Raw genomic sequence first — 16,756 nt, 5'->3', positions numbered from 1 at the left:
TTACCGGTAATAACATCAGGTGACGAGGCTTCTTTGCGTGCGCGTATAACATAAGCTCGGGTCTTCGATCTCACATTTGAATCTCATGTAGCATTGCGGTTTCCACTCTGATTCCCTACATTTTGGGGTGGTCTACCCCTGGTAACAGTATTACTCACTTTAACTGATTGATCTCTATCAGCAGTAGATCTCTCCGGACAGTCTCGTAAGAAATGATCTAACGATCCGCATCTAAAACATGCCACATTTTTTAATCGGCATACACCATAGTGCTTTCGGTTACACTAGCAATGGATGTCGTTTGGGGCTTCGAATTGAATAATCTAGCATCTCTTTCTCTAATTGATATACCCGCAGAAGCAGTGGAACGAGGATGGAAGTCTTTATATTTTTTTGATCCAGACTGATGCGATTTACTCTCGAATCTCTTTCTAGAATCTTTTGCTTCAAAATCATCTTTTCGTTTCTCTTTTGCAAGTTCTTCGGCTTTACAAGCCCTATCAACCAGGACAACGAACTCTTTCAGCTCAAGAATTCCAACTAACAATTGAATATCTTCATTTAGCCTATCCTCGAACCTTTTACACATGATAGCTTCAGTAGAAATGCATTCACGAGCATATTTACTGAGTCATACGAATTCCCTTTCATATTCGGTTACCGTCATACGACCCTGTTTCAGATCAAGGAATTCTTTTCTTTTCTGGTCGACAAACCGTTGACTAATATATTTATTTTGAAATTTAGCCTGAAAAAAATCTCATGTAACTCTTTCTTGCGGAACAACTGATATTAGAGTATTCCACCACTGGTATGCTGCATCTTTCAATAATGAAATAGCACATTTTAAGCATTCTTCCGGTGCACAGGCTAATTTATCGAAAACTCTGATTGTATTATCAAGCCAGAATTCGGCCCTCTTAGCATTATCACTAGCTGAAACTCTAAATTCTTCGGCCTCGTATTTCCGTATCTTATCAACAGGAGCTTTATTCAATCACAAAGAATCTGTACCTCGCATATTTTTAGGGTTTGGTTGGGGAACCGGAGGGGGTGGAGGTTGTTGAGTAGCCGGGTTTGCTTGAACAAATTCAGAAAACCATTCAGACATTATTTGGAAGAAAGCTTGTTTAGCTTCTCCCTAACTATCCGTAGTAGGGCTCGATTCGGAAGGCGCAATTCCTTGAGTGGAAGCTGATGCATTACTTTCTACATTGTCGGCTATTGCTTAATTTGGACCCATTTACTATATAAAACATAATTCAGAAGTTGTCAGGAGATATCACACTATCGCAGTCTAAATATGGCATGTATAGCTAGACTCGTAGACACTACGGTAGTCTTAGAATCGACTAAATCGTAACTCTGATACCAATTAAATGTAACGTCCCTATCCCGTAACCGTCGCCGGAATAGGTAAGGGGCATTACAGGACCTTTAATTCAGTTTGAGACAGTAAAACATTGAAAATTTACTAAATACCATCTCAAACATACCAAATTCAATGTCAATTTCATATCCAAACATATGTTCACATCTCATTTCAGTACATTATATAACATACCAAAACCTTGTTATACCAAATCAAAATCTTACCGAATTCACAAGTATACACATACCAAAATGACATTTCATTTGGTCACACATATATCTCATTTATGCCAAAATATCATTTATCAAAATCATCGCAAAATGAGCATAACACATAATGCTTCCATACCTAACCAAACATTTCCAATTCAAGCCATATCACATAGCTTGATCAAACCCCAAAATTCATACCACATTCACCAACATAAAAGGCCATATAATTCAACCCATAAACTAACTTATACATGCCATATTTACATTATTTACATAAAGTCCAAAAGTACCAAATATTGTCTGGATAGTGTGATAGCAAATCTTCGACCTCGTCTGAAATCGAGCTAGCTTCTAAAATCTTGTATTTGCTCGAATACTTTCATCTACCCGTCTAACTTTTGTTTCCTCAATCAAGTTCTGGTATTTGTTTATCTTGGTCTTAATCAAGCCACACAAGTCCCGAATGAGGAAAAAATGAACCATTTTGTTATGTTTTATTATAATTAACTTAAATATATAATTACCACTTTAACCTTAATGAAATAAATGCATAATTCACATATTTTAAGGTCATTTATGACCAGCACCACTATCATTGGTCCAATAACATAATAAGGACCTCACATTCAACTTATCATATCAAATTAAATACTCTTAACTTATAGCATGCTACTTTTGTATTTTACGCGATTAAGTTCTTTTTATCAAATTAAGCATTTAATCGGTAAAATTTCTTAACGAAATTTTTATACTATCATTCTATCATGCTGTAAAACTTATTAAAATAGTAAAATAAATATTTTGATTTGGTTAAGTGGTCCCGAAACCACTATTCTGAACAGACTTAGAAACTAGCTGTTACATTAAAACTACAAATCCTATACCTCTGAATTTGCAGTGGGTTAGAATGAAGAGCACCAAAGAGGTCAAGAATCGGTAGGACCAAACAAAATCGGTCCTCCTTAAGGTTATTGCTCCGTTCTCATTACACGACAATGAGCAAAGAGGGGCAGCTGTAGAGGCCCAATTTAGTCCGAGTCCAAACAGAAACTAAACCAAAAAAATTGTAATAGGCCCAATTTGCCCTGGCCCAAAAACAAATATAAAAAACCCAAATAAAAATAAAAACAGTCCATTTACAAACCCAATACAATTAACCTAAAATCCCCACTGTCCAACCCATTACAGGCCCAAATCAGAAGCCCAAACTAGCCTAAACTTGGGAAATCAGAGGCCTCCGTACAACCCATTACAAGCCCTAGCACAAGCGCCGCAACAGCGACCTCTAACATGCCCCTTCCGCTCCATGCCAGCCTCTGCCTCCGTACGCGTCGAGCCACATCACGCGTACCCGTACCTGTAAGAAGGACGAACAACACAAGGACAACACAACAGATAAAGAAATAGCAAAAGAAGAAGAAAAACAAAAAAAAGAACAAAAATGAGGACTTTGTATTTTTCTATTTATTTTTTCTTCTGTATTTCTAGCTATATAAGCCAAGATTCAAGACCAGTATTCTTTTTACGAGGATTTTAAAAAGAAAATAAAAAAAATAAAAACAAAAGGTGATTCCTTTGGCTACCTTTTTTTCTTTCTTTTTTTCCTCCGATTGATTATCTTTTTCTTTTTTTCTTACGCACAAAAACGAAAAGAAAAAGCAAGAGAGAACTTGCCGTTGCGAGCGTGCCAACGAAGCTCCGTCCACTCCGTCCAAAATTGAAGTTGCTTGGGATTTCGGGATTGCGGCGCAAAGAACCTTTAGGGTTCTTCAGTTTCTTTTTTAGAAAAATGATAGAATGCTGATTTGCTTAGGTTTGTTTTAGTTTATATACGTGAAGGAAACGTCGCCGTTTTAAGCATGCCTCAGTAGCTTAAAAAACGACGCTGTTTAGAAACCTCAGACTCGCGCAGTGACCCGACCCGAGGGAAGGATCCGCGCGTTTATGCTCTATGGTCTATTTGCGCAATTGGTCCCTCTGATCTTGCAGGGTTTTTAAATCGATCTCTTTATTTCTTATTTTTTGCGCCCGCATTTTGATATTATTTTATAGCGGTCCGCGTCACTGCGCTGCGTTTTGAGGGATGGAATAATTTCCAATCTGGCCCCCTCGTAATTCGCGAATCGCAGTTTAATCCCCTGTTTCTTTTAACTTTCATTTGTGGCCCATTAATTCTATTTCGACTGCAAATTAGTCCCTTTTGTATTTGCGTTTTCACTATTCATTTTAATATTATTATTATTACTATTATTATTAGTAGTAGTATTTTTTATCAATTTACTTAACCTTTTTTTATATACATTATTTTATTATGTAGTATTACTTTAAGTTTCCCATATATTATTATTTAATCTCATAATGAATTATTTTATTTTATTTTATTTTATGAGCCTAGCATAGTTTGTACACATTTTATGATTTTATTTATAATATATCCTTAATGCCCATATATATATTATTTATTTTAAAACTTTTGTATGCATAATTTATTGATTGTAATTTCTTCTCTTGCTATTGATTTTTTTAGTATATCTTTTAAAATTGAATATTAATCCATTTAATTTTTGACTATTTATATTGGTATTTGTATAATGCATGATTGAAATTATTGTTGGTATGCTTGCTTGTATTTGTCTATTGATTATTTGTGTTCATTAGTGTATACTTTGGCCTATGAGTTATCACTTCACGTTGTCATTCCATCGCGCTTTATTCGCCTTAAAAGAATTACGTTTAATATCGTTTAAGTATCAAAACCAATTTATCCAAAAAACTTTCAAAATAAAACAAATACTCGATATTTGGAATCTTCAAAAATTGAGCCCTAACGTATTGAGTTCCAATTTTCTTCGTCAAATCTAAATAATCAAGAATATGCTTTAATCAAAACACATAAATAAAAGCTCATTCTCGGGAATTTGACGCGTTGTGTCCTAACGCATTGAATATGACGTATTGTTTTCTCGAGACGAGGATTTTTCTAACAAATAAAAATAAATGCAATATTCGATATTTAGGAATATTGTGAAATAGAGCCCTAACTTACTGGGTCTTGATTTTCTCATTTAACCCAAATAATCGGATATCCTTCTCAAAATGCATAGGTTTTAAAAGTCAAGAGATAAATTTAATTTTGAGGATTTAAAATGTTGCATTCTAACTTACCGAGTGTGACAATTTATTTCTTTGAAATAAGTGAATCTCATCGTCTAATTCATTTTATTCAAAATAAAAGGATCGTATTTTAAAATCTTTTCAAAATTTCGACATTAAGACATTAAACAATCGATCCGGTACCAATTTTGGGCGTTACGAGGGTGCTAACCCTTCCTTTTGCGTAACCGACTCCCGAACCTATTTTTCTCAAAATTCGCAGACCAAAAATCATTTTAATGGTGAACCAGTCACACCTTAATAAAAGATCGGTGGCGACTCCCATTTCATTTTCAAAAGTCGATCCCCCATTTTTTTCAAAAATAAAAAAAAATGGTTTCGACAAAAAAAATAATAACAGTCCAAAGTCCAATAGAAAAAATAGGGTCCATTTACAACAAATATGACCCAATATGTTACAAGCCCAAAGCCCAAATTACACAAGCCCTAAGGCCCAAAAACTTAAACCAATTTTAGAAAAGCCAGAAACCCTAGGGTTTCTGGCGCTGTACCCTTTTTTCACATGCACGCCTCCCAAAGCTCTTCGTCCCAATGCCTAACGCGCCTTTGCCGCCATTGTACCAAAATGGCCAAGGTGCATGTCCCATCGCCCTCTGTTGACCCTCCGCCGCCATCTGCAAAGAAAAAGAAAAAAGGATAGAAGCAGAAACAACAAGAAAACAATGAAGAAAATGTAAAAAAAAACAAACAGTATGTAACTCATGGCTATAAAGGCCAATAGCATAGATTGTAAGTTTTTTAAGGAGAAAAAATAAAAAAGCAAAAAAACTACAAGAGTTTTCAAAAAAAGAAAGAAGGTATCTTCCCTTTTTATATTTCAGAGCACATATATATACATAAATATATATAATACAAAAAGATTTATTTTTTACCTGAGCCGCCATAGTTGGTGATCCTCGCTGGCATAGAAGGCGGTCAAATCCTTAGGGATTCGCCTGAAACTGCGTCAAAGAGGAGGAGAAACCAAAAGGTCTCTTTAGGGCCTTGGCGGGCAGTGACCCTTTTGCTTGTTTTAACCTTGGATCATCGTTCTATTCGAAGAGGGGGCTAAAAAAGGTTTTTAGGTTTTCTGGCCACCAGGAACGGTGGAGCTGTCGCCGGAGACCGGTGGCCATTGTGGGGAGTTCGCCAAACCTAAAGGCCGGCCTAAAGTCCTGGCCCGATTACCCGACCCGGATCCCTTGGGATTCGCGTGTTTTTGTAAAGTGGTCTATTTGCGCCTTTGGTCATTCCGCTTTTGCGGCTTGTTTCGATTTAGTCCTGTTTTATTTTTCAATTTTACCACTTAGTTTTATTTTATTTTTATTTTTGTCCTTAGGCCATTTTTAGGAAATGGTTACCTGAAACGGTGCCATTTCAGCTGACCCGATGACCCGACCCGAATCAGGCCTAGGATTTGCATGTTTTTAGGGGGATATTTGCATTTTCAGTCCTTTTTCTTTTAAGTATTTTTCAATCTGGTCCTATTTCCATCCTTTTTATTTTTTTAATTTATCCATTTAATTTATTGTTTTTTCATTTTGGTCCTCTAACCATTTGGTCTCTTGGAACGGTGTGTTTAGGGGTCTTGGAATAATTTCCCATTTGATCCCTGCTCTTTTTCGCCAGTTCAATTTTGGTCCCTTATTCTACCCTTTTTTATTTACAATTTATCCCCTTAAATTCCATTTAAATTTCAATTTAGTCCTTTTTATATTTATTCATTTATTTTATTATGATTTAGGCTCTTAATTTCATTTTAATTTAGATTTAATCCTTTATTCATTTAATTTTAACCCTTTATAGATATTTATATGTATATTATTCTATATTTATTTATTTATTTATTTATTTATGTATTCATTCATTTATTTATTTCTTTACTCTTTTGTATTTAAAATTTATATTGTTCTTTATTCCTTTATTTGCACATTTTATTACTATTATTATTATTGTTATTTATTTTTCCTTGATTTTTATGTTAGTATTATAATATAAATATAACATGATTATCGTCATTATTACGAATTGGTTTTTATATTATATTTATATAATTGTCATTTACTACCACGACATTTTATTTTCCGTATATCATCATTCCATTTTTATACTTCTATTTAATTTTATTATTGCTACAATCATGTCACAAACTATGTTCAAATATATTTACCCATTTCTATACTATGCCGGAATAAGCTAAATACACATTTCTTCAAATGTAACGTTCGTTTTTGCACGATGCATAAGAAAGGAAAATTTTTAAATTGAGGCAATGTTCATTATTTTTGGAATTAAAAGAGTCGTGTTCCTAACTTACGGAATATGACTTCTTTCTAAAACCAAAATAGTCGAATATCTACTTTAAAGATAAGAAAACAAGATTTAAGTAATGATCAAATGGTGTTCATTCTTGTTCTCGAGGATTTAAGGCATTGTGTCCTAACTTACGAGATATGATCCTTTCTTCTAGATTAACTCGAAATAAGCCATTTTCGTGAAAATTAATTTAGTTAAGTAAATACAAAAAAGGGATCATGTTTTAAATTCCCTTCAAATTTTCAGTTCTCGACTCTAAGACATCAAGTAATCCACTAGGTACCAATTTTGGGCGTCACGAGGGTGCTAATCCTTTCTCGTGCGTAACCGACTCCCGAGCCCATTTTTCGGATTTTGTAGACCGAAAGGTATCGTTTTAATCTAACATTTTATTAAAAAATTTTGAAGTGACTCGACCACACCTAAATAAAATGATTTGTGGCGACTCCATTTTTATTTTTTATTAAATTAAAAAATCGATTTAAAAAAAAAATTCGACAACTACATTTTAAAAAGGTCACTGACTATTGATAAAAAATTTATTTTGTCATAAAAGGAATAGTAGGAATAATATTTAAAATCCAATAATTTGTCAAAGGATTGCATTGATCAATTCAAAGGAAATTTACGTACAAAATGTATCAAAAGCTAATTGCATGGATTTTAATATTACTATAATGTAATACAATTTCCAGTATACTTTGATTATTTTTTGTTTAATGTTTAATTTAATATTTATATTAAATAATATTATGTGATTTATTAAATATTTGACATGTGTAATCTATTATTAAATTAAACATTGAAGTTGAACTCAAATATTTAATTAGGATAAAAAATTATTACCAAAGTGAACACTAAAACTAAACTTAAATACTAAAGTAGAAAAAAAAAAACCTCTGATACGAAACTAAACATTAAAGCCTACTTAAGTAATTAATAGTATATTAACCAAAATAATCAGTTAATATTACAGATCCTAATAACGAATCCAGAGCCATTAGCTTTAGAATGCAATTCTGAATCTGAATTACAATCTCCTGAGACATTTCGTTTCATTAAAATACTCCACTTAACAGGCTTTCATTCAAAAGAAAGAGAGGCGCTTAAAGCTCAAAGGCAAAACTGATGCTTGTTACTTATCATTTTATATTAGTATATGGCAATGTACATTCCAAATCCTAAACCTATCCCACCCTACATATTGTTTGCCTACCTATTGATTTTCACTCCACAGCAAACACCAACACTAAAACCAACCCCGCCCAAAAAAAAAAAAAAAAGGATTTTGTACCAAAATTTAGCACTTGGTGATCTTCAGTCTCCTCACAGATGACAAGAACATCCTACACACGCATAAGAAAAGAACAAAACAAAACAGATTCAGCTCTGGTTTTCTATAAAGGAACATCATCATTTTATATATAATGAGTAATTTGATTTTGACAAAGGGAATATTTGTTGTATATAAATGGAGATGAAAATGGTTTAAAATACTTACTCCCAAGGAACATCACCAACCATCATCCAGTCCCCTTCCTTGTCTTCGTATGTTAACACATGATATTTTTCGTAACGATCTCCATCCATCTCAGCTTCAGGTTCAGCCCCTGCATCTCAAAACCATCACTACTCGGACGAGGTTATTCAGTTTCATTTCAAATAAAAAAAATGATGAAATGAAACTTAACAGATAATGTTTGTGTTGAACATGTTCTCCAGTGTCCTTATCAGATCATAGTAATTCTCGTGAGCTAACAGGTTCAGTTTTCTACCAATAGGAATCCCTTCCATGTACACCTTTACGAAGAAAGTTGCACTGTTGCACTCATTTTCTTCTTCAGAAACCACCTGCCTTAACAGCGATGGCTGCCCCCTGACATACACGCTCACTCATTAGCACAAAACAAAAGAAAATTGAACTATACTGTGATGATTAGGTAAACACCTTGCGTAGGGACGAGAGGCTGAAATGCTAAGACCAAGCCTGAGATCAGTGCTGAGGTCCCTCTGCGAGGAAGAAGACGAAGAAGCACCATTGCTTGGAAACCCAAAATGGGTGCTGCTCTCGATGGAAGATGAAGATGAACTGGTTGCCCTTCCCATTTTCTAAGATTTTTGGCGAAGATTCAAGTGAAGACAAATGAGCCGCCACCTTTGGGTTTAAATAACCAGAACCAGTAGAAAAACTCGTATTTAGTCAAATAGAAATACAGGTTTTTAATTGGAAACTATGTACTAAGCTAGCTACTGAATTTTGTCCATCAAAGAAGGCCAATTCTTAGTTTTCACGATATAACTGCCTGTGGTTGGTTGGTGGGCTGAAATGTTGACAAGGCAGCCGACACGTACACGTGTCTTCTACCACATTAATCATGGTTATAACATTTTTATTGGAGTTTGACTCCATGAGGTGCATGGGCAGGCAGTACCATGTTTGGTGTTGGCTTAGCTCGTGTTATGTTCAAGGATTCACGGGTATATAGTTCGTATAGTTTGTAGCATACAGCACTAATTTGCGGCATCCCTCTCGTTGAAAAAGGTGCTTTTTTGTCAACTGTTAATTATGTAATCTAAATGGTATATATGTATATGCAATGAATTTAGACAAAAGCATCGATTTAAGAAACATACGTTTTGACATAGTAACCTTCAAAATCCTGTCCCGAATCAATGTTCAATGGATATTATTATGGTGCTGCGTGTAAACTACCAATAATTAAGGCATGGTATTACTGGTAACGATGATTTTCAGCTTTTACTATATATGCATTGTTGCTATGCTAATTAAATGACATGTTTTTTAAACACTAGTTCCAATACGTATATATTACCAAAATAATATGTCATCACGCGCAAGCGCACGCGCACGCACACACACAATTGAACGTTCAAAGGAAGACGCTAAACGTTTGGATGTCTGAGATGTAGGAATTAATGGGTCCCTACTGCTTCGTCCATAAACTTTTTTTCTTTTGCCATTTCTTCATTTTTTTGTTTGTTAAATTAAACATTGAAGTTGAACTCAAATATTTAATTAGGATAAAAAATTATTACCAAAGTGAACACTAAAACTAAACTTAAATACTAAAGTAGAAAAAAAAAACCTCTGATACGAAACTAAACATTAAAGCCTACTTAAGTAATTAATAGTATATTAACCAAAAATAATCAGTTAATATTACAGATCCTAATAACGAATCCAGAGCCATTAGCTTTAGAATGCAATTCTGAATCTGAATTACAATCTCCTGAGACATTTCGTTTCATTAAAATACTCCACTTAACAGGCTTTCATTCAAAAGAAAGAGAGGCGCTTAAAGCTCAAAGGCAAAACTGATGCTTGTTACTTATCATTTTATATTAGTATATGGCAATGTACATTCCAAATCCTAAACCTATCCCACCCTACATATTGTTTGCCTACCTATTGATTTTCACTCCACAGCAAACACCAACACTAAAAACCAACCCCCGCCCAAAAAGAAAAAAAAAAAAAGGATTTTGTACCAAAATTTAGCACTTGGTGATCTTCAGTCTCCTCACAGATGACAAGAACATCCTACACACGCATAAGAAAAGAACAAAACAAAAACAGATTCAGCTCTGGTTTTCTATAAAGGAACATCATCATTTTTATATATAATGAGTAATTTGATTTTGACAAAAGGGAATATTTGTTGTATATAAATGGAGATGAAAATGGTTTAAAATACTTACTCCCAAGGAACATCACCAACCATCATCCAGTCCCCTTCCTTGTCTTCGTATGTTAACACATGATATTTTTCGTAACGATCTCCATCCATCTCAGCTTCAGGTTCAGCCCCTGCATCTCAAAACCATCACTACTCGGACGAGGTTATTCAGTTTCATTTCAAATAAAAAAAATGATGAAATGAAACTTAACAGATAATGTTTGTGTTGAACATGTTCTCCAGTGTCCTTATCAGATCATAGTAATTCTCGTGAGCTAACAGGTTCAGTTTTCTACCAATAGGAATCCCTTCCATGTACACCTTTACGAAGAAAGTTGCACTGTTGCACTCATTTTCTTCTTCAGAAACCACCTGCCTTAACAGCGATGGCTGCCCCCTGACATACACGCTCACTCATTAGCACAAAACAAAAGAAAATTGAACTATACTGTGATGATTAGGTAAACACCTTGCGTAGGGACGAGAGGCTGAAATGCTAAGACCAAGCCTGAGATCAGTGCTGAGGTCCCTCTGCGAGGAAGAAGACGAAGAAGCACCATTGCTTGAAACCCAAAATGGGTGCTGCTCTCGATGGAAGATGAAGATGAACTGGTTGCCCTTCCCATTTTCTAAGATTTTGGCGAAGATTCAAGTGAAGACAAATGAGCCGCCACCTTTGGGTTTAAATAACCAGAACCAGTAGAAAAACTCGTATTTAGTCAAATAGAAATACAGGTTTTTAATTGGAAACTATGTACTAAGCTAGCTACTGAATTTTGTCCATCAAAGAAGGCCAATTCTTAGTTTTCACGATATAACTGCCTGTGGTTGGTTGGTGGGCTGAAATGTTGACAAGGCAGCCGACACGTACACGTGTCTTCTACCACATTAATCATGGTTATAACATTTTTATTGGAGTTTGACTCCATGAGGTGCATGGGCAGGCAGTACCATGTTTGGTGTTGGCTTAGCTCGTGTTATGTTCAAGGATTCACGGGTATATAGTTCGTATAGTTTGTAGCATACAGCACTAATTTGCGGCATCCCTCTCGTTGAAAAAGGTGCTTTTTTGTCAACTGTTAATTATGTAATCTAAATGGTATATATGTATATGCAATGAATTTAGACAAAAGCATCGATTTAAGAAACATACGTTTTGACATAGTAACCTTCAAAATCCTGTCCCGAATCAATGTTCAATGGATATTATTATGGTGCTGCGTGTAAACTACCAATAATTAAGGCATGGTATTACTGGTAACGATGATTTTCAGCTTTTACTATATATGCATTGTTGCTATGCTAATTAAATGACATGTTTTTTAAACACTAGTTCCAATACGTATATATTACCAAAATAATATGTCATCACGCGCAAGCGCACGCGCACGCACACACACAATTGAACGTTCAAAGGAAGACGCTAAACGTTTGGATGTCTGAGATGTAGGAATTAATGGGTCCCTACTGCTTCGTCCATAAACTTTTTTTCTTTTGCCATTTCTTCATTTTTTTTGTTTGTTCGTTTGAATAAAAGTATCGATCTTCATATAATATACCTTACGGCTTGACATGCAAAGGTTTTGATTTCACAATAAAAATCAATAGGTTCATCAAGTATTGAAAAACAGTCAAGAAATATCTTTTTTTATAATAAAAATTAATAAATCCAACAAACTACACGTAAACACTAATGTTCTCCTTAAAGAAAGAAGCTAAAGATCTCATCATGGAGGTATATATGCAATCAACACAATTTTGGAAGCACAAGAAAAAGAAACAATGAAAAGAACACACACTCAGAGGCCACTTTTTTTTTTTTTTTTTTAAAGCATTCGATCAAACAAAACATTCCCACGTCTCGAAGAAAAGTAACTCCAGCCCTCTAAATTAAAACCAAACTTAATCATTAGTAATTATTTAGGTCTCTATAAACACTTATTATTTTATTTGATAATCTTAGTAACAGTTATTTAAATATTACTTGAAGCCAATTGAATAGGCTTAAAAAGTTCAGTTCTAGTTGTCAGAATTAGTCAAAAGTTTTGAAGAATTAAATATAATTTTTATTTGATAAATATATTTAAGTATAATTATGTCCTTCAAGTGAGTATTATTATTTTATTTCTAATCCTTAAAGTGGAGGATAATTACATATTTATTAGGAGTTTGAGGAGTTAAAAAGATAGATTAAAAGATATATAAAATATTAAATTTATTATAAAACTAAGAGAATTATAGTATGAATAAGAGAGAAGAGTAGACACAAAAGTGAAAGGATAATTCTACTTTTCTTATATTTAATAAGCTTGTACATGCCTTCTATTTATAGGGTCTCAATCACTATAGGTTACAAATGCATAATAAAGATAATTAAGGTACTCTATAAATTCTTTAGGGGTTATAAGAGTTACAAAAGAATAAATTTGGAGGTTTTGGGAGTTATATGGGCATCCATTTATCAATAGATTTGTAACACTCCCCATCGGATGTCCATTAATGTAAATATGCCTCATTAAAACCTTATTAAGAAAAACCATATGGGATAAAAACCTAATAAAAGAAAAATAGTACACAATCTCATATTACAATCTGTCTCGTTAAAAACCTTCACCAGGAAAACCCAATGAGACAAAACCTTGGTTAAAGGAAAAGAGTACAACATGTTTTAGACTCCCCCTAATGGCAACATCACATTACATCTTTGAGTTGACGCTTTAAATCTTGTATACTAGTCTTTCAAAATAAAACGAATTTGTTGAACTTCTATATTACCTTTCTTCTCAAGATCATGAATGAAGAATAATTCTGGTGAAATATGTTTCGTTCTGCCACCTTTGATGTAATCACCCTTTAATTGAGTTATACATGATGCATTATCTTCATATGAGATAGTTGGCATCTTTTCTGTAAAGGCAAATTACATATCTTCTAGATATGTTGGGTTAATAACCTTGGCCAAACATACTCTCGGCTTGCCTTATGCATTGCAATTATTTCTGCATGATTTGAAGAGGCGGCAACTAATGTTTTCTTTGTTGAATACCACGATATGGAAGTACCCCCACATATAAGTAAATATCTTGTTTGAGATTGGCCTTATGTGGATTCGATAAATATCCAGCATCAACATAACTGACTAATAGGGATTTTGAATCATTTGAATAAAATAACCCCATATCAGTGGTCCTTCTGAGATATCTAAATACATGTTTAACTTCATTCCAATGTCTCCGTGTTAGAGAAGAACTAAATCTTGCTAACAAGTTTACAACGAAAGCGATATTAGGTATTGTGTTGTTTGCAAGATACATCAATGCCCCAATAACACTTAGGTAGGGTTCTTCAAGACCAAGAAACTCTTCATCATTCTCGCAAGCAAGAAATTAATCTTTATTCACATCTAACGATCCTACAACCATCGGGATACTCAAAGGATGTTCTTTATCCATGTAAAATTTCTCTAAGATCTTTTCAATATAAGTTGACTGATGAACATGAATTCCATCTTTTAAATGCTCGATCTGTAGGCCAAGATGAAAATTTATTTTTCTAAAATCTTTCATATCAAATTCTTTCCTTAAACAATTTACTACATTTTAAAGCTCTTCAAGAGTTCCAATAATATTTAGATCATCAACATAAACAACAATCATCACAAAATCTGATCCAAGTTGTTATATGGATAAATTAGACAATTTTTTATCAAGCAATTTTCCCAAGAAACTCTATATCCTTCTGAGATTTTAAATCATTCAGGGATTTTTTAATATAAATTTCACTATTAAGTGAGCCATACAAATTGGCTGTAACAACATCCATTAGATACATATCAAGTTTTTCACATACTGCCAAAGTAATAAGATATCTAAACGTGATTGCATCCACCACAAGAGAATATGTCACTTCATAATCAATGTCGAGCATTTGCGAAAATCGTTATGCTACAAGTCATGATTTATATCTCACGACTTCATTTTTCTCATTTCTTTTTCACATAAATACCTATTTACATCCTACTAGCTTTACATCTTCAGGTGTTTGGACTATGATCTGTCGTAATTTGATATGACAAGTTTTTCTCGGTATACTTAAAGAGCTTATTCTCAAGCAAAGTAGCGTCTTTTCCGTAGTTTTTCGTATTTTTTAGATTTGAAGTTAATAAGTGTAAATGTATTATTTTTACTCATTTTGGGACCTAATTTGGCCAATAGTGCCATTGGGGCCCCTAATGTATGGTTGAATGATGTAGGGATGTGTTGGAGGTCGAAAATGAGCGAGAATGACACCAAAGGAGAGGGTATTGCGATATCCAAACCTTGGAATTGCGATACCTCCAACAAACTCGAGAATTGGAGACCACCCTTTAGTGGTTTCGAAATATCCACCCTCCAAAAAAACCCTCAAGTTCAAAACTATCCAAGGTATAGCGATATCCTCTTATTTGGTATCACGATACCAATACCGTGAGAGGACAAAATTAAATAAATAGGGTAGTTTTTGTCCACTCAAAACACCAATCATTGAAGACTCATTCAAGGGTATTTTGGGCACACAATGGGCCAGAATAGCTGCTATATCAGCCAAAATTTGGTTGAGAGAGAGAGGAGGCCACATTACCTTAGTTTAGGTTTAGTTTTCTCTAGTTTTTCTCTTAGCATTTCTTATTCTTCTTCTAGGGTTTTTTATTTTCATTTCCTTAGCTATAGATTTTACATTTCCTAGCAACTTTTCTTCTTATTTTAGTTGTTCTTAATGTTAGTTAAGTTAGTTATCACTGTATTTTAAGTTTATTTGCACCTTTGGTCTATATACCTTGGTTGTAAGACATTTTCAGATTTAGTTTAATGTATCTCAGTTTCTTTTACTTTGTATTTGTTAAAGTTTGCTCATTTTATGTTTATTGCTTTAGATTTTCTTGTTGAATGCTTTTCTTTACACATCTTTCAGATTTTCTTGTATAAAAATATCAACTTTTATATTTTTCTGAAGCTTTACTTTAATGGCTTCTTTACTTTTCATTTCCTTGGCTGTTAGTTTTACTTTCAGTATGAGTAGTTAAACCTTTGAGCGAGTTAGTTGATAGAGATGTGGTGACCTGATTTTTTGATGAATGACCAAATTGTAATAAATTGGACTAATTTGAATTAACTTAAAAACTTAGGATTGACGACCCTAAGGGAACATTAAGGCAAGTGATACCGAGAGGAGATCTTGTTGGGCACCAATTCATTAGTCCCGGGTTAACCGGTGAGATCAAGAGATAATCTGGATCAATTTGTCTAACTTGGTAAAGTGGAGACCAAGAGGTAAAACGGAGCCATTTTGGGAGTTTAAGATATTTGGATCCCTAATTCAAGGATTATTAAACCACGTCAATTTCAACCAACCACCAACTGTTATTTAGTTGTTAACTTTGTAACTTTGTATGTTTTACAATTTAGTCCTTTTTAGTTAGATAGTAAAGTAGATAAATTTCTCTTAATTTTATGATTTGCCATAATATAGATTTTTTCAATTAGTTGATTAGAATCTTTATTTTACACCCACGTTATTTAGAAATTGTTCAATCCACGATTCTCATGGGTTCGATCCTTGGAACATTACATATATTACAACTGACCTGTCACACTTGCAGTAAAATCATAATTTTTATATGTTATTTTAATTCTCGAGTGTTGATCCTTTATATCTCTCTCCCTATTCGTTTGTGAGGATGGATAGAGAGAGAGGTGGTCAGACTATAGGTCAAAAAACTTCACGTTTAGAAAGTGAATTCAATTCTACTTCAATTGTGTCTTTCCGTTTTCGTCATTCTTTTTTATTTCTACATTCCTCAATAAATTTAGGCTCAGGATCTTCGTTTTTCTTTTACTATTTCAATAGCAACATTATAAGTAAAATTATTGTCGACAACTATATTTTTTCGATTCCATCTTTTTCTTGTATTGACATAACTTATTGAGATCTCTTTATTTTTATCATTTTTATTTTCACTTCTAGGT

At 33.7% G+C, this 16,756-nt stretch overlaps 1 protein-coding gene and 1 pseudogene across 1 annotated transcript; both read right to left on the bottom strand.

Moving 5' to 3' along the window:
* Nucleotides 1-8,336: 8,336 nt before the first annotated feature.
* On the bottom strand, nt 8,337-9,196 carry LOC105770988 (auxin-responsive protein IAA30). Its single transcript, XM_012592377.2, has 4 exons — nt 9,002-9,196; nt 8,745-8,929; nt 8,555-8,663; nt 8,337-8,399 (listed from the first exon to the last, which is right to left on the bottom strand). Exons 1-4 carry the CDS (start codon nt 9,157-9,159, stop codon nt 8,354-8,356), a joined length of 498 nt encoding a protein of 165 aa, XP_012447831.1. The 5' UTR covers nt 9,160-9,196; the 3' UTR covers nt 8,337-8,353.
* Nucleotides 9,197-10,393: 1,197 nt separating this feature from the next.
* LOC128042303 (auxin-responsive protein IAA30-like) lies at nt 10,394-11,377 on the bottom strand (annotated as a pseudogene).
* Between the last annotated feature and the right edge of the window lie 5,379 nt (nt 11,378-16,756).

This window comes from Gossypium raimondii, chromosome 7 (assembly GCF_025698545.1).
Source record: "Gossypium raimondii isolate GPD5lz chromosome 7, ASM2569854v1, whole genome shotgun sequence".
Classification (NCBI taxonomy): domain Eukaryota; kingdom Viridiplantae; phylum Streptophyta; class Magnoliopsida; order Malvales; family Malvaceae; genus Gossypium; species Gossypium raimondii.
This window is presented reverse-complemented; position numbering and strand designations above follow the sequence as displayed.